Source organism: Typopeltis vanoorti, chromosome 9, assembly GCF_054136105.1.
Source record: "Typopeltis vanoorti isolate ZY-2024b chromosome 9, IOZ_Tvanoo_1.0, whole genome shotgun sequence".
NCBI classification, from domain to species: Eukaryota; Metazoa; Arthropoda; class Arachnida; order Uropygi; family Thelyphonidae; genus Typopeltis; species Typopeltis vanoorti.
The window spans coordinates 140,559,677-140,579,689 of NC_143557.1; the positions used below are offsets into that span (position 1 = coordinate 140,559,677).

At 35.5% G+C, this 20,013-nt stretch overlaps 1 protein-coding gene across 1 annotated transcript in view; it reads left to right on the forward strand.

The window, feature by feature from the left end:
- MYPT-75D (Myosin phosphatase targeting subunit 75D) overlaps positions 1-20,013 on the forward strand; it is a 305,331-nt gene that overhangs the window by 264,170 nt on the left and 21,148 nt on the right. Inside the window, exons 8-10 of the mRNA XM_090398351.1 lie at positions 2,616-2,741; positions 4,938-5,013; positions 14,516-14,633. Coding sequence (XP_090254477.1) covers positions 2,616-2,741; positions 4,938-5,013; positions 14,516-14,633 — 320 coding nt within the window. The remainder of the gene's footprint in view (positions 1-2,615; positions 2,742-4,937; positions 5,014-14,515; positions 14,634-20,013) is intronic.

Below are 20,013 nucleotides of genomic sequence, written 5' to 3' on the forward strand. Positions count from 1 at the left end.
TCAACTTGCTGGGCAATTTTTAAGTCAGAGTCCCCATTTGACTTCCAAATGTCATGGCTGAAAGTAAACTTTGAATATTTCTTTAAGGCATATTAGGATATCTCATTTGAGTGTACTTCATGATGTTTTCTAAGTGCTACTCAACTAAGTTGAATTCTTCATATAATTTCTTTCTCACAGCCTCTCCCTCTAGTGTGATCTTTTTCCCTAGATAAACATAAAAAGTTACTTTATCAATTTTCCAGTGTTCCATATGTATTGGCTTGTTTGGTGATGCACGAGGTGGGACAATTTAATTCCCGGAACGGCTGCATAGTGCCACCCATGTGGTGATTTAGTTGGAGTCACATGAGTAATCATGTTTGCACATCTTTTAACTAATGCGTGCATAAACCTCAAGCTAATAGAGCCATTTGCTAGTTGGCTATTGCAAAAACAATAGTGATCTGCATGTAAACTTTGATCTAAAAATGTATGATCGAAATTTGGAGCAGCAAGTTAACATCAAATTGTGTGGGAAAATTGGCAAACTGCTACTGAAATGTTGGAGCTGTTGAAAGTGGCTTATGGTGCAGATGCTCTGAAAAAGTCAATTGTCTTTGAGTAGCTTAAGAGATTCAAAGATGGGTGAGAAGATGTGAACAACGACCACAGAAGTGGGCAGCTAAAAGCAAAAATGATGGACACAAATGTGAACAGAGTGTGAGATTTGGTACGGTCTGACAGATGATTAAGTGTGCGGTTAATGGCTGATGAATTGCAAATGAATCGAGAAACAGTCAGGATAATTTTAACTAAAGAATTGGGTATGCGAAAGATTTCTGCGAAGTTTGTGTCTCGGATCTTGAGGGATGAACAGAAGCAGAGGCGGGTAGAAGTTGCTACTGATCTTTCTGCAAATAAGCACATTTCCGAGTGTAATTACGGGCGATGAAACCTGGTGCTTCCAGTATGATCCCAAAACAAAATGTCAGCGTATGCACTGGAAAGCCCTGAGTTCACCACATCTGAAAAAGGCATGCATGTCACTTTCACAGTTCAAGACCAGGCTGGTGTAATTAAAGACTGTGCTAAAAGAACGAAGATTTTCTGACATTGTTGATATCCAGCATAATGTGTTGAAGGAACTCAAGAATATTCTGGAAAAAGAGTTCCAGGCCTGTTTCCAAAAATGGGAGCACCGTCTAAACCAGTGTATAAATGCACAAGGTGATTACTTTGTAAGCAACAGTAGCCCTTAATGTATAGTTCCAAATGTAAGTTTTGACAGGTGTATTCCAGAATTGTCACACCTAGTATTTATTTTACATTTATTATTTTTATTATTTATTATTATTATACATTGCAGTCTAGTTGGTGTGCATCAACCAAATTGTTTCCTGCATCTTCATAGTGGTGATTTAGCAAGTCTAGATGCATTCCCTGGAAGCAGACATTAAATCATCAGGCTGAAGTAAACTATACAGGAGTGATCTAACATACGTAAGGTGTCGAGTCTGCATCCCTCAGTGGTACTAGACCTAAGCAATAGATAAGTTTCATTGCCTGGTGTAATAGCATCATTTTGCTTACTAGAAGCTTGAAGTGTTTAAAATACTCTGATCCAGAGTATTGTACAATATAGTAATATACCATTTTACTACATGTATATGAGAAATATGACTTCTGCATTGAATCAATCTCAGTATCTTCCTCAATAAAGGTCAAAACTGATCTGGGTTGTGACTCCTCCTATAATAGCAATATGCTCATCCAAAAGGGGAGTGTACTGTGCATTATGAGATATTGAAGTAATTGGTGTAAAATCAACAGCCTCTATGTACGAGAAGTAGCCTAATTATAAAGATACTTCATGTGCAAACTTTGTTTGCTTACACTTGTGTAAAGGATTAGACAATATAATTTCTTGTCACGTTTACTTTGTTTTAAAAGAAGGTTTTACTATAGTGAAATTCCTTTTCACAAAGAATTGCAAAAATTGACTACTGGAGATTGAGAAGATGTCTTAATATCAGATGTGGTACTGTATCTAGCAGCATTATAACAGATTCTACCAGTACTTGGTTGTCAGGGAACATCCATGTTCCCTGACAACCAAGTAAATACCTGATTGTAAATACCTGGAGTTTGAATTTCATTATGAATGCAAAAAACATTTTTTAGACTTTGCCAGTATTAGTCTCAGATGCTGGCAGCAGAGTTTTTCTACACGAAAATAAGCTCCTTCCTCCCTGCAAAAATAGACAAACCAGTTTAGTTACTGAATACCACAGTTGACAGATATGACACACACTTCCGATATTGCAGTATTAACTCTTAAATAACTCATAACCTGACATATTATACCATTGCTAGTTCAAATAATAAATTTATGTATGATATAGGACTGTCAATAAGTGGCTTATAAAATTAGTTATCTAGGTGAAACTTTCGAAGGATCTCATTTATTTGCATAAAAGCAAAAATTGAAATAATTGAATTTTTTATTACTGTAATCTATATCCGTTGAATAGTTATCTAGAGTGGTTTTCTCTGATTCATTTTCAGCAGTTTAATTTTAAGATTTTTTTTAAAAATTCTATTTTTACTCAACCATTTTTTTTGTTTAATTGCAGCTTCATATAGGTGCAGCAAATGGTTATCTAAGTGTAGTTGAGTTCCTACTAGACCATCATGTATCTACTGATGCCAGTGACAATGATAACTGGCAGCCTATCCATGCAGCTGCTTGCTGGGGACATGTAAGTAGAACCTTTTGTAAGTGAACCTTGTAACCTATACGTTGGTTGTAATTTCCCCACTACGCCTGCCAAATCACCTTTATTACTGCTTGCCACATATACCTGCTCAGTCTCCACTTCTCCACTCATTGCAATATACTCCCATCTTCATACACACATTCACTGCCACGTTCAACATTCACTCTCTCTCTATGCCATGTCTCCCTGCCCACCCGAGCTCTGCCATGTTTCCCCGTTCCTCTTGTATTCCTGTTCTCTCTTCCTCTCTCTCACTACTGTTTCCATTGCCAAGCACTGCTGTCTCTTCAGTATCACTCTCCTGATTTTTCTCTTCATCTCTTCCTTCTGATCTCTGGCATGCATCACATACTGTACTTCCACACACTATACTTTCATCCAGCAACACTTTCTCCAAAGCCATTTAAATGCAACCCATCACGAAGTTGTTTTTTTTTTTTCTTTCTTTTTTTATAAACATTCAATAGCAACCTGAACTGTATAAGACTTGAGGAAAAGCTTAGTACGGGAAGACTTTAGCAGGTTTCTTTTTTACCACTAGAAGTCAGGCTAAGTAAAAGGTCAATTAACTGAATTGATTCAATTTACCTTTGTAGAGTGCAAGAGCATGTAGCTTGTTTTCATATACACATGTATTTTTCTGATGATGACCTCAATACAGGGGTCGAAACATCAGTTGTTATTTTATTAATAATAAGTAAAATAATCATTTCAACATGTGTGTTTTGTGTCCCTAAATTCGTAAATATGAATGCTGATCACCATGTAACCTTAAAAGAAAAAAGAATTAATTCCTGGAAGTTGATTAATTTAAGCAAGCAAAAGAGAGAGAGATTCTTTGTATGATTAGTAGTAGTAGAGTGCAGTGAATTGCAGCCAGCCTGGCTGGCCGAGTGGTTAGCGTATCCACTCTTCAGCCAAAAGGTTGCAGGTTCGAATCCTGCCGTGGGCATGGTTTTGTGTGATTGTCTGTGGAAATACCAGTGGTGGTGGTGGACGGCAGTAGATGGCGCTGGTGTAGTTATGGTCAGTTGGTGGAGACAGAGTTGTAGAGCAGGTGCCCTCCCTCGATGAGTATAATAAATTTAGTTTAATCCTTTATCCAAGTGTGAGCAAACAAACAAAGTTTGCGCCTGAAAGTATCTTCAGGACTGGGTTAAGGTGATACAACACCAGGGCAACTCGTTGCAAAGGTGGAGAAAGCTACCAACACTCCTATCTTAGTATCTCCTATAATGCAAAACACATCTCCTTGCGGATATGTCTAATGTTATGCATTAAGGGAAGGGCCACTACCCAGACCGGTTTCGACCTTTATTGAGGTCTCTTCAGTGGGAGCCAGGCCCAAGTCGAGATATCAGGCAGAAGCATTAGCAGGTCATCTCCACCTATAGGAATTGCCAATTGGTGTGCCACCCTTTTTTAATAGATTACTCTGGATTTAGAGAAAGATGTTGAAAGTTTATTTTCCACTTGGTTAGAGTATAATAAATTTAGTTTAATCCTTTAAGTAAACTTTCAACAAATTTCAACATCCCTCGATGAGTCTGTGGACTCCCTGGAGGTGTCAAATAATTGAGAAGGTTGTATGTGCATCTACACTGAATGAATTGAAGGCCATTGTATTAAAGAATAATTACAGTTAGTAGTAGGACTGGAATGTCCTTCTTAGTAACTGTTGCAATCAGGTGGTGGTGATGATAAAAGTGGTTCATTACCTGCTGTTGAGAACAATACTATTAGCTGAAATAACTTGAAAATGGCTAGGAATGAGCTCCTAATTTTCATTACTTGTCCAACCCCATGGTATTAATGTGTTATATGTTTCTAGCTTTTCTTGAATGAAACTGTGATAAAAAAAAGTTTTCATAATGGGTGACTACTTCAAATCATGATTTTATGTCAATTATTATTCTATTCACAACATAAGTTTTAGCAGTAATACTTTTAGTGATGAAGCTTTCATCATTAATTTTCCAATCCATACAGTTTTTAGATTTAGTGTTATTGCTTTATTAAATGGTTAATGAAAATTTTCATGGTATGAATGAATTAAACATCTACATGTGGTTGTAATTGTTAACAGAGTAATTGAACAAAACTGCTCTGGAAATATACATTTCTAGAATAAACTGGATTGCATAGAAGGTTTTAATATAACCTACTGATTATTTTTAGCCTGATGTGATAGAGATGCTTGTTCAGTCTGGAGCAGATCTGAATGCAAGAACAAAGAATGGTGAAACTCCTTTTGGTAAGTTATATTGGAATCATCATTTTTTATTCATGTATGAATAGGAAAATATATACAGAAATATTTATATAACAATTTGTTGAGATAGTCTTTTAAATGAAAGTGAACAAAGTTGCCCTTTTTTGTGCCAAATGGTAAATGCCAGCTGGTTGTTGAGTGTCATTTTAAAAAAAAAAAAGTTTGATTAAGCATTGACAAAACTGCTTTCTTGGTAATGCTCTGTGTCCATTAGTTTGCCTGTTGAAAGCAAAAGCATTTATCAAAAGTACAAAAATTTATCTGAATTTCTATTAGAGATCTTTGCTTGCTTTCTTCAAGAATGACAGTATTAGGAATGGGATCTTGCAATGGGTATCCTACAGTTGATAACTGCACATTGAGTAGCAATGTGCTGTGTCTGGGAACCATATGTAAATACAGTTTCACTGGTTGTTTCGTATAGAATCAGAATTTCGGTAATTGTGGTGATAGGCGTTTATTGAACTAAAGAGCTTTGTGCTTTCTTATCGCTATGTCAGAGTATTGATGTAGGTTTGTTATGTTTGATGTGATAAGTAAAATAATCATTTCAACACGTGTGTTTTGTGTCCCTAAATTCGTATTGATGTAGGTATTGATGAGTATTGATGTAGATTTGTCACCAAGGTACTGAAAATCATTTACTTTTTTGAGTGTGTGGTCATTTAGCAAATATTTTCTTCTATTCTGTTTTTTAGGACTTTAATTTTACTGTTTGTTGACAGCCAACTAAATCAGTTCTGCATTTTTGAATAAATTATGTAGGTGGTTTTGGGCACTTGGAATATTAGTCCATCAGCATAACATCATCTGCAAAGCAGAGACTGCTTATGTTGATTTGTCCTACCAAATCTTTAACAGTTATTCTGTATACCCATTTCTTATGAATCTGAATACATAAGCAAGGATAATAAGAAAAATTATATGCTGCCAAAGAATATCCTGAAGAACTCCAGTGGAAATATGAAAGCTCTTTCATCTCTATTAACTATTAATAAAATCATATCAGAATTGCATGGTAATTCTGATATGGTTCTACTCTCTTTTTTTGATTATTTTCAAGGGTATGGAATAATAACTGAGAATTTGAACATCCTTGATTGACTTGAATCATCTTCATCATCAAATTCCAGATATGTACCCTCAGGAAGTGTACAGGATAATTATGATAGTACTACATGAAAAGTTACACCATTACTAACTTCCAATCATTAATTTCCCTCCAAATTAATTTATTATTTGTCAAGACTCTAATATTATCACATCTTATATTTCTGCCTTTTAAGGTGCTTTTTACTGTGGTCTTGCTCTGGGTCTTTTTCCTGCCAACCTCGTAAAAGAACACTTTTGCTAATCTTTTTTCTCCCATTCTTTAAGTGACCATTCCACCTAAGATTAGCTCTACTAACATATCCCTGAATGCTAACAATGGTGATGCTATCTGTTCATTCCACTAATTGTTCTCAGAATTCCCTTATCAGAGGTCTCTAGTCTTTGATCAAGTATTTTATTTCTAATCCTACTCTTGGATCCATACGTGATGGAGAGTGTGATCATTTAGCAAATATTTTCTTCTATTCTGTTTTTTAGGACTTTAGTTTTACTGTTTGTTGACTGCCAACTAAATCAGTTCTGCATTTTTGCATAAATTCAAATTAAGTTAAAATTGGTTTGAACACTGTCTTGTATACAGCTAATTTAGTGTTTTGACTAATTTCTTTCTTATTCCATATAAATTTATTCATCAGCTGACTTCCTATGATACCAGCTTTACCAATTCTGTTGTCTATTTCCATATTTAATTTACCATCTTCACAAAATTAAAAAAAAAAAAATTGGCAGCCTATTTTTCTACCCACTGCAGGGTGAAGGCCTCTCCCATTGTGGGAGGTTTTTAGGTCTACTATTTCCATGGTGACCCAGTCTGTATTGGGAGAGGACAATCACAAACATCCATGCCTATGTGGGATTTGAACCTGCAGCCTCTTGGCTGTAGAGTGGATATACTAACCACTCAGCCAACCAAGCCGGTCTTCTCTAAATAATGTGTCTAAATAGCTGAAATGTTTTACCTATTCTACTGTTCAGCATTCAAGATGCAGTTGATGTTTTCAGTGTTTCTGCCTATTTTCATTGTCTTTGTCTTTTTATTGCTGATTTTCATACCAAATCTATTACAACAAATAGATAAGTTAATTAGATAAGTACCAGATCGACATAATAGGGGTGACTGAAACAAAAAAGACCAAAACTGGTGAGATCTTTCTGAGCAATAAATACAAAATGTTATATTCAGGCAATAACAATCAAGGAAAAGAAGGAGTAGCCATAGTATTCAACACAAAATACGAGGCTAATCTTCTTGAATGGCAGTCAGTCTCAAGTAGAGTAATGTGGGCAAATATGAGAATGGGGAACTGGACAATGAGACTTATTTGTGCCTATGGTCCCACAGAAGGTTCTACTAAGGTAGAAGTGGGGAAATTTTTTGAGGCTTTAGAAAAAGCAACTGACACAATGAAAAAGGAAAAGTTGGTCCTTGTTGGGGATCTAAATAGTAGAGTAGGAAATGATTGTGAGACATACAAAAATATTTTGGGAAAATTTGGAGAAAAGAGCAAAGCTAATAATAATGGCAAATATCTGTTGGATTTCTGCTCAGGACATGGACTGGTTATTACTAACACCATGTTCCAACATAAAAATGTGCACAAATTCACATGGAGAGAAGAGGCTAGGAATAAGAAAAGTCTCATTGACTATGTTATTGTTGATAGTGATGTTTTCTCCCTGGTGCAGGACACCAGAGTGTACAGAGGATTTGAAATTGGAAGTGATCACTATTTAGTCTTGAGCAGGATAAAATTGAATTTCATATTGAAAAGAATAACATGTAAGAAAGTTTTAAAGCGAATAAAAGTTGAGCAGCTCTCAGATGTAAACTGTAGACTAAAATACAGAAATATTATTGAAAAGAAAATGAAAGAGTTTGAGAACAGGAATCAAACCTTGGAGATTCAGTGGCAAACTCTGAAGGAAACATTGATTGATTCTGCCAGAGAGGCATGTGGTGAGGTTGTGTGCAAAGATAAAAAAATCAGAAATCCCTGGTGGACACAGGAAGTTAAAGAGGCAGTGAAGGAAAAGAAGAAAGCATATCAAAAGTTCCTGGCAAATAAGTCAGCTTTTACTCTTACAGAATACAGAGACAAATGTAAGAAAGCTAAACAGTGTGTAAAACTAGCTAAACAAAAGTCATGGGAGGACTTTGGCAAGAATATAGAAAATAAATATCAAGAAGGTGGCAAAATATTCTGGAGGTTGTTGAAGAAGCTTAGGAATGGAGGAAAGAGTGCTGTAAAAGGAATTAGAGATGATAAAGGTGAAATGAAAACAGGAGAAAAAGATATCCTTGAAGTATGGAGTAATTACTATGAAAAACTGCTAAATGAAACAAGCAGTGATGACAGCACAGTGATAAAAAACACTGACCAGGCATGCAGTCAGGAATACATATCCATACTTGAAGTAGAAAAAGCCATCAAAGGCTTGAAATGTGGAAAGGCAGCAGGAGTAGATGATATTCGACCAGAAATGCTGAAGTATGGTGGTATAAGAGTCTTACAGTGGCTGCACTGCATAGTTCAGAAAGCCTGGACAGAGGGACGAATTCCCGATGATTGGAGTAGAGCTCTCATAGTACCCATATATAAAAAGGGAAATAAAACTGAATGTGAGAATTACAGAGGTATTTCCCTACTGAGTGTTCCTGGAAAGATCTATGCAAGTATACTTGAGAAACGGTTGAGAAGAATTGTGGAAGAAAAGCTTGGTGAAGAACAAGCTGGATTCAGGCCAAATAGAGGCTGTCAGGATCAGATCTTCACTTTACGACAAATAGTCGAGAAAGCATGGGAATATAACAAAGATCTGTATTTAAGTTTTGTCGATTTGAAAAAGGCATATGACAAGGTGCCAAGAGAGAAGCTATTCAATACGCTGCAGTTATATGGTGTCAATGGGGCATTATATCAAGCAATACTTAGTCTTTATTTGAGTTGTAAGTCAGCAGTTAGAATTGAAGGAAGTACAGGAAGATGGTTTAATGTTAAATCTGGTGTGAGACAAGGATGTACATTATCCCCTCTGTTATTCATTATCTATGTGGATCACATTATGAAGGAATGTGGTATTAAACCTGATATCAAAATTGGAGATGTTGATGTCAGCTCTTTGCTTTATGTGGATGATGTTATACTTCTAAATAAATCCGCTACAAGTCTGCAAGATTCTCTGACTAAATTGAATAGCTGTTGTAATAGATATGGTATGAAGGTCAGCAATAAAAAGACAAAGACAATGAAAATAGGCAGAATCATTGAAAATGTCAACTGTGTTGTGAATGGAGAACCTGTGGAACAAGTAAAACATTTCAGCTACTTAGGCACAATTTTTACTGAAGATGGTAAACTAAATATAGAAATAGACAACAGAATCAGCAAAGCTGGTATCGTGGGAAGTCAATTGAATAAATTCATATGGAATAAGAAAGAAATTAGTCGGAACACTAAATTAGCTGTATACAAGACTGTGTTCAAACCAATTTTAACTTATGGATCTGAGAGCTGGGTCAGAAGTAAAACACTTGACCAAAGACTAGAGACCGCAGATATGAGAGTCCTGAGAAAGATTAGAGGCGTGAACAGATGGCATCAATGGCAATATCATATTAAAAATGAGGATATTAGGAAAGAACTTGACATTGTCAGCATCCAGGAATGCGTTAGCAGAGCTAATCTCAGATGGTATGGTCACTTAAATAGAATGGGAGAGGAAAGATTAGCAAAACAAGTGTTCTCTGCCAGGTTGGCAGGAAAACGACCCAGAGGAAGACCAAGATATAGGTGGATTGATACGGTACAAAGTGCCTTAGACGATAGAAATATAAGATCTGATAATGTTGGAGTCTTGACAAGTAACAGACTGATTTGGAGGAAAATTGTAGATAGGAAGTTAGTAATGATATAATTTTTTCATGTAGTACTGTCATATCCTGTACACCCCTTGAGGGTACATGGCAGGAATTTGATGATGATGATGATCTATTACAACAGTTATTCAGTTTAGCAGGGAATTTTTCAGACTTGTACTGGATTCATTCAGAAGTATAACATCATCTGCATAAAATAAAGAGTTAAGATTAACATCACCAATTTTTATATCAGATTTAATACTACTTGCCTTCATAATTTGATCCATATAGATAATGAATAACAGTGGAGATAATGTGCATCCTTGTCACACATGTGATTTTACTTCAAGCCAACTTCCTGTACCTCCTTTAAATTCTAACTGCTGACTTACAGCTTAAATAGAAACTATGTATTGATTTAAATAATTTTACTACAATGTAAAATGATGGTACAAAATGATTGACTTGAAGACTGAGAAATCTATTAGGTTTAAGATTACAGAAAGATTTTTATCTCTTGCTTCTTCTAACAACCTGTTCAACAATGCTCCTATTTTTCAATAAACTTGCTTGATATTTGAGCATAAGAGCTGTTATGTATGGTTCCATTTGATTTAGAAGCATCCTGTTAGATTTTCAGTGTGATAGGAAGTAGTGTGATTCTGTAATTTTCTGGGTTGTTTAGATTGCCTTTTTTGGACTATTGATATTATTAGGCCTTCTTTCCATTGTGATATAATGTTGGATGTAGCTAGTTGTATTACAAATGTTTAAGTTATTTCAAAAGCTCTTTTCCTCCATGTTTAATAATAGCCTCTGCTGTTACACACAACCCAGTCCAGCACTTTCTCATTTTTTTTTTCAAATTCTGGCATTGCAAAATTGTTACACATAATGGGAGGTTCTTTTTGGATTATTATTTCTTTGCAAAGTGTCTTAGGAAAGTTTGCCAATGATTATTGAACAGCATTTTGAAGTAGTTATTCCACACTAAGAGTTCATTTTTGTCTTCAGGCATCTTGTTGTTTTTAGTTTTTATTCTCAGTCTTTTGGACTTCTTTGATGCATAAGAAATTAGTTACCTAGTAAATTTCTCAGATTTTATCGGTATTCTGATAGAGTTCTGATCTCTGACAGATAGCCTGGATATATATACTTTTTTTTTTCTAGAAAGGCCATATGAGAGTGGTCTGAAAAGTTCTCAGCCTAACAATGAAAAAACGAATTTATAATTTAAAATTATTTTTATTTTTCAACATAATCTTCCTTAAGACTAATACATTTATTCCAGCGATGCTCCAGCACCATTATCCTGTCCCTGTAGTGGTTCTCAGTAAGATCTGCAAAATTGTTTTTGCAGATCTTACAACTGCAATCACCTCTTGATTCAAAGAGAGATGCTGACCAGCGAGGAAGAGTTTTAGTTTTGGGAAGAGAGATAGAAGTCAGAGAGAGCCACATCTGGGGAATAGGGTGGATGTTCCAACAATTCGTAGTGCAGATCCCTTAATTTTCCCATTGCCAAAACACCTTTATGGGCAGGAGCATTGTCCTGATGAAAGATGATTTTTTTTTCTTCTGAAAATCGGGTCTTTCTCACGAATTTTTTCGTGAGAAAGCCTAGTCTGGTCTGGTTAAAAGATCGGAACAATATTCTCCGGTTATTATTTTGCCCTTTTCAAGATAATTAATAAGCAAATGCCTTTAGCATCCCAAAATACCGATGCCATGACCTTTCCTGCTGATGGAACCGACTTTGTCTTCTTTGACGCTGCCGGCTTCTGTTCACTGTTTTGACAGCTGTTTGGATTCTGATGTGTAATGGTGAAGTCTCATCCATAGTAATAAATCGACACACAAAATCAGTTTTATTCTTGTTAAAACGCTCCAAGCACTGTTCAGAGATTTTCATGTGAGTGCGTTTTTGATCTGCAGTGAGCAAGTGTGGCACCCATCTTGCTCAAAGCATTTTCATTTGCAATTCTTCGTGCAAATATATCCTACATGTTCTTTTGAAATACCTATAGTCTTAGCAATTTCATGCACTTTGACTTGCCAGTCATCCAATACCATATCATGCACTTGATCAATGATTTCTGGTATTACACTTTTTGGACGTCCTTCATGTGGATCATCTTAAAGGCTGATATGACCAGTTTATACTTGGCAGCCCATTTCTTAATTGTCAAAAACAAAGGACAAGAATACCCATAAACTTTTATGAACTTCAAATGAATTTCTTTTGGCGTTAAACCTTCTTTTACAAAGAATTTTATAATACTTTGTAAAAGTATTATAAAATACGCATAATACTCAATTTTATCCATTTCAAGGGATACAGACAACACTTTAGATTCAGACAGCTGTATAAAACAAACTACTTGATAGAATGACTTGCAATTTCACATGGATACTTATGACAGATGTACCAACTTAGAAAAAAGAAAATCTTGCTGATAGTGTTGCCATCTATGGTTGAGACTGAGAACTTTTCAGACCACCCTTGTATATACTTTCTCATTTACTTCTTTTGTTATTACAGTGCTAATATTGATAAAATTGCAGTATAATGTTACAGATATTTTTATTTTAAAAAAATTCGTGATTTCACGGACTTTCGATTTAACGGACACCCCTTAGCTCCTATTAGTCCATTAAATCGAGAGTTTACTGTAATTTTTGAACTTACTATAAAAACGAATTGTATGACAAATCATATTTGTCACTTATGTTATTTAGTAATTTCTCCAATGTCTCCACTGCAGTATTCCTTTAGTTAACCCATTCCAACTTCTTCATCCTCCACTTCTACCTTTTATGGTGTTGAGATTTTATTTTTTTTCTACAACTGCAACCACCTTGAGGATAAGGTGGTTGCCCTGTGCTTCCCAGTGTGTCCTATATCTGTAGATGTATGGGGCTGGTTTGCCTGTTCTGGGGGACGAAAAACCCGAGTTTCCAGGTGAACCCCCCCCCCATCCTTATGAGACCGGCTAACTCACTTTTTGTCAAAAGAAACCAGATAAAGGTTCTTCACGTCGCTGACGGTAATCAAACCCAGGTCTTTCTGGCCAAAGGGCTTTGTCTGTAACGATGGAGTTACGGAAGCTTCATTAGAACTTACTACACTCTAATTAGTTAATTTTAGCCTGTAGTGTGTGGGCAAACTGATGCTGATGTTCACAAGTTGCAGAGGCATATTTGTTTAGAGTATCTGATATCAAGACAAATGCAGTCACTTAAACGCATGCAAATGATGGATTTTTTAGCTATGCAGTTTTAAGCAAATTTATTTAGTGCTCACAATTTTGCTGATTATGGCTCAATGAAAAAAAGAGCAACATTAATATCAGAAATATTACATTAACACACCCATTGAGTCTGAGACTGGAAACATGCACAAAATGTTTTTCATGCACACATGGGTCAGCAAACACTAGAGTGGTCATACAGAATGAGAGAGGAAACGTTAGCAAAACAAGTATGTTTTTGCCAGGATGGCAGGAAAAAAGACTGAGAGACGGACCAATATCTAGATGGATTGATACAGTAAGGCGTGGTTGTTTAGAAGGCTGAAACATAAGATCTGACAATATTCGAGTCCTGAAAGATAATAAATTAATATGGAGAGAAATTGTGAATAGGAAGTTTGTGACAGCATAGTTTTCATGTAGTACTATCATAATTTCTTCCCCCCCCCCCCAAGAGTACATATCAGTCATTGGATGATGATGAAATATCATCCTACCTATAAGTGGAGTTTAATTCCATAATGTAATTCTTATTTCTATTTTTATTCATCTGAATATGTCAAATGAAATGGACCATACATTGCAATGATATATTAAATGTTTTTATTACTTAAAAGTTTTATTTTTTAGAACAAGTAATCATTCCAGGTATGTATTGTATTTACTGTTTTACTCTAAAATTACATTTCTCTAAACTGAATCTCTTTAACTTGTTTTAATTTTACCTGCTCACTCTTTTTTTAACTTGAGCATATGACTGTCTTTCTGATATATTCAGTTGAGTGAAAAATTAGAAATATTCAAGAAATAATGTTTAAAGTTCAGTCAATGATTAAAATGTCACCGAGAAAAGAACAACAGAATCATGATTTTATGGGTATTTTTTAGCATTTTATTCTAATAAATTAAATTGAGTGAAGGTTTAAAATTAGGGTGGCTCCATAAAGCTTAAGCTTATCAGTCAAAGGTTGATAAGCTTTATTATTTTTCATTTGATCCAATTTAAAAATTCTTTCATTTGATCAAATTTTAATACAAATGAAATGATGTTATAAGAAAGCCATACACAAGCACCTCAATTTCTTAATAATTGTATACTAATGGGAGAAATATTGCATTCTTGCTTGGTTGCAGAACTGGGATTTATTTTTAAGTCTCAGATTTATCCTAATTTAAACTGAAATATATTAAAAAAAAAGTCTTTATCGAACATCTCTCTGCTGCACTTAATCAATGAATTTTTTTTTTCTTGTTGTATTAGATATTTGCGAAGATCCTGATCTTAAAGAACGTATTATTCAATTAAAGAGTGAAATGGAAATTAAAAGAGCAGCCCAGCCACAAAAATTGCGAAGATCACACAGCCAAAATACCCGAAGGTAAGCAACAGGGGGGTGGGAGAGAAAGAGATTAAAAGAATAGCACAGTATACTATCTTATATCAAAGTGTTATGACTAATTACATATAATTAAGATCACATCCAACACATAATTTACATTAATTTTATTAATTGCACTTTAAATATGCATCAGAATAAATGTAAGACAAAATTAAGGATACATATACACTAAGTTAGCTTTGCATTAGGAACACCCACCTAATAGCACGTTGGTCAACCTCTCTGTGCAATCACAGCTTGCAGACGCCTAGGAACAGATTCCACAAGATGTTGAAAGATGTTGGGGAATAACTATGGTTATCAATTCAATGTTAGTAAGTATAAAAGTATGCACTTCAGTGTATGAGATTCCCAGTGGCATGTCATACCGGTTATGACATGCCAATGGTTATGCTTGAAGAAACTGAGGCTAGGGATCTCAGTTATGGTAGATAAGGTCACATGGCATTGGCTGCAAAGACAACTCATAGTATAATTGCTATAATGAGAATATTGATATGTGAAGGATAAGGAGGTCCTTTTAGCTCTTTTACAGAGCTTGGATAGAACTATATCTCGATTACTGTATGCAGATTTGATATCTAGGGTTCCAAGAGGATGAAGAAGCTGTAAGAGGGTACAAAGAGGAGTTATTAAGATAACAGGATTATGGAATGTAGATTATATGGACAAGTTGAGAGTGGGCTGCAGACATTGATAAGCAGGAGGAGGGATGATGTTGATAGACCTATAATTGGATACTGTTTTATTCTTATTATTACATGACACCTCCAAGGAGTCCAAAGACTCATCGAGGGAGGGCATCTACTCTACAATTCTCAGACTCAATCCACCAACTACAGCAAACCACGTCATCTACACCACCGCTTCCCAAACTGTGGGCTGCGGCCCCCTTGGGGGCCATAAGTTTTGTTGAGGGGGGCCATGAAATAATGAAAACAAATTTAAAATGTTTTAAGACTAAGTAGATTTTTTTAATCTTAAAAGAAACATATTTAATTTTTATTATTTTTTTAATATTTTAATGGAAAAAATCACACGTTGGTGTTGATTCACAAATTTTGCTTCTTGCATATTTCGGCGTTTGATGAATATTAGTAAATATATGCTGATTCATATAAGTTTCATTTCAGAAGGTATTGATAAAAAGGACAAAAAATGAAATGCAAAATCTTGAATATAAATTATATTGAATATAAATACAATAAATATTATAATAATATATGTCTATATTACGATTTTTTTTTTATGGGGGGGGCATGAAATATTTTAATTTTTCCAAAGGGGGCCTTGACAGCCATAAGTTTGGGAAGCACGGATCTACACCAATGCTATTTACTGCTCACCACCACTAGTATTTTCACAGACAATCACAAACATCCATGCCAACGGCAGAATTCAAACCCGCAACCTTTTGGCTGGAGAGCAGATATGCTAACCACTCGGCCAACCAGGCTGGCAAAAATCCATCGAGCCAGAATTGAACCAGCGACTTATAGATTACTGATATCAACCTTCTACAGTCCACCACTCTGCCAACTGAGTTATCAACAGACCAATACTATTGTTGAACCAATTAATGAGATCTTTCATTACATGAAGTTTGTGTGTGGTTAAGAAAGGAGTGAGAGCTAGATTTTTATCTCACAGAGCAGTGAGTAAAACAGCTTACCTGCTGAAGTGGTGAATGCATCTAATATGAATGAGTTTAAGAGAAGGTATGATCACACATTGCTAGTGTGAGCAATGTGGCCTCCCTCAATGAGTCCTTGACTTTCTCAGGATCTCTGATAATAACAAAGAAGGTTGTACAAAGTTCTATAGTGATTTATATGAGCAAATTTAACAAGCAGAAGAGCAGATCATATTTGATTGTACTAAGTTGTTTGCATATAATATGAATAGTTGTTGGTCGTCAGTTCTGAATATGTGGATTTTTTTTTTTTTTAATGTTGTTTCCACCCACAAACAGTTATTTACAAACCTATAGTACATTTTGTACCATAGGTGGGCTAAGGATTTTTTTTTTGTATTTTTTTATTTATTGTTTACATAGTCTGTAAACCCTGCTCTAGAGACCAAACATGGAACTTTATCAAGTCACTTTAGGTGTCCAATAAGCAGGGTGATGGTCTGACACTTGACAATGAAATTCATCTCCCACTTAAAGACAATCTCAAACATCCATGCTCATGGTGGGATTTGAACCTGCAGCCTGTTGGTTGGGGAGTGGGTACACTAACCACTCACCAACCAGGCTGGCTGACTCACTTATTTTGGATTATAGTTATATAGTAGGCAGTTACCCACTCCTCGATAATTGTTCATATGTTAATAATATCCATTCTGGTAGGTTGAGTTTTAGGCTGTAATTGGCAGAGTAGTTAGTGTACCCACTCGATAGTTTGAAACTCTCTAGAGCAGGGTTTCGGATTATCTAAAAATAAATTTAAAAATACAGAAAATATGTATAAAATTGATAAAAATAGAAAAAAAATCCTTATCCCATCCATTGTACATAATGCACTATAGGTTTGTAAATAACCTTTCATGGGTGGGAGCAACATAAAAAAAAATTACAGCATATGCATTTTGCATTATCAGAACGGTATCGTCTATTAGACAAATAATCCCACTAGTGTCCTGGCTATACTACCTTCCAAAAGTACCTTCAAGGGACATAGCATGTCATGCATCTTTGCAGATAGGAACATGTTTAAGATTATTTGTGAAAGCAGCATGTAAGATTTACTTGAATTGGCAGCAGCAGCAGTTAGCACATGCCATTCCACTTGAATGCCAAATCTTTAAGATGCGGCCAACATCACTTATGATGATCTGATTGACAGATGCAAAGGTATCTAGCAGAAAACTAACTTTTAAAAATCACATAAACAGGATAAATAACTACAGCATACCTGTAAGGATACACCTGTGTTTACAGGTTATTATTAGACCTCCAGAGAGTCAAGGACTCATCAACGGAGGCCATACATCATCCACACCAGCTGTCATATCTTTTCTTCAACTCATTCACATTAGATACACTCACTACTCCAACACAGGCAAACTGTTCCACTCACTCATGGCTCTGAGTGAAAAATCTAGCTATTACCCCTTTCTTAACTGCACACAAACTTAACTTCTACAGATGCCCTGTTGTGTTCTCCCCACCTCTTTCCATATAATGATAAATTTTATCAACCAATATCCTATAATGTCCTTAAAAAGTTCATAGACCTCTATCATATCACCCCTCTTTTTTCTTTTTACCACTGTCAACAGTCTACATACTCTTAATCTATCCTTATAATCTACATTCTATAATTCCGATATTATATTTGTAGCTCTTCTTTGCAACCTTTTCACAGTTGCTTTATCCCTTTCAAACCCAGTAAATCAAATCTGTCCATAATAATTCAGGTGTGATCATATCAAAGCCTTGTAGAGAAGTAAAATGACTTCAATATTCTTACATGTCAGCAAGAATATTTGCTGACATGTAAGAATATTGAACATTGCAGTTATCCTCTGAGTGGTGTTTGCAATTTTTGTTATGTGATCTTTGAACTTCAACTTCTATCCACCATAACTCCAAGATCTCTAGCCTTGTCAACTATTTAAAGCATAATCCCACCAATATAATATGCTGTTAGATGTCGCATCATGCCAAAGTGCATAACTTTACGCTTACTAACATTGAACTGGTCGCCATTATCGTTTACCCAAACTTCCAGCCTGTTCGAATCACCTGGTAAATGTTGTACAGTCATCCCTTGACTTACATCGGGTTCCGTTCCATCCGATGTAAGTCAAAGGATGACTGTACAACATTTACCAGGTGATTCGAACAGGCTGGAAGTTTGGGTAAACGATTCAGAGTAAAGTCGGTTCAGACATAATTAAAATGAAGTATAATAAGTATACTTCATTTTAATTTTTAACCTTAGTATAAAACTGTACTGTGCGTTACTCTCACTATAAAACAGGAGAATAAGCACCCAAATATTCCTCCACAATCACATCTTCATTACCTTTCCTATGTGAAGGACCAGGCTGCAGCTCTTCTGGTGTAACCTTTGTTTTTTGATGAAAATGTCCAATGCATTTTGCTTATTCCTCCTCTTCTTTTCATCCTAAATTTGATTACAGCAAACAAACCCATCATGTACTTTACTTTCTACTAATCAGTAGCATTCAACATTGGGATCCATGTCTTCAACCATTTTGAGAACATCGCTAACTGCAGAGAACATTTCTGCAAGACCCTTCACTGTGAATTGTTTAACAACCTCTCCTTGTTTCTCTTTTTCCTCTTTCTTTTCTTGTTCTTCCTCGTCTGCAACACGTTGTTTCTCCAGCTCGACCAATTCTTTCGTTGGTCAACTCTTCAGCGGCACTTTCTATGAGTTGAACTATGTCATCATCATTCACTCTGAGATTCAGATTGTTTGCTAGACCCACTTCACTCAATTTACAAAGGTCTTTATTGTTTTCAAAACTTCCAAAATCATGCGCAAACCTTTTTAATGTCTTTTTCCATATGCTACTCATACATTGAGAGATCACTTCGTCCCAAACTACAGCAATATTTTTAATAGCATGATAAATATTGAATGCTTTCCAGAATTGCATGAGAGTCTGGTCATTTCCTTCAGTAGCAGAAATGGCTTGTGAAAAAGTTCTCTGTAGATAATAAGCCTTAAACACTACAAGAACTCCCTGATCCATCGATTGGATCAGTGAAGTAGTGTTTGGATGGAGAAACATGACCTTGAACTTGAAGATTACCGATATAAGACTGATGACCTCGAGCATTATCTAGAATTAATAAAATTTTAAATTCTACATTTTCTTTCACACAATAGCTTTCCATTTCACTCGAATAACAGTTGATTAAGGCATCCACAAGCAATTTTTGAGTCATCCACGACTTTTTATATCTCCACTAATGAACTGGAAGAGTATGCTTCCTAATGTTCTTGAAGGCTCGTGGATTCTCACTGTGCTATATTACAAATAGTTTCAGTTTATATATAGCCACATTATCCCCCCCCCACCTCTAACAGAATCGTAATAAGGTCTTTAAGAGTTTTGAAACCAGGCACAGATTTTAGCTTTTTGTGGATGAATGTCCGCTCAGCATTCCGAAACAAGGAGGCCTCATCCATATTAAATATTTGCTGTGGCAAATAATTTTCCTCTGTATTAATTTTATCCAATTTCTCCACAAACTCCTTTTTTTGGATTTCCTTTTGCCAAGCAGGCAATAGGAAATCCAAAAAGTTTTTTTTTTTTGTTATGTGGCAAGTAGGAATAAGAATGACTATGGAAAGGTAACTTTAATGAGTGCAGATGG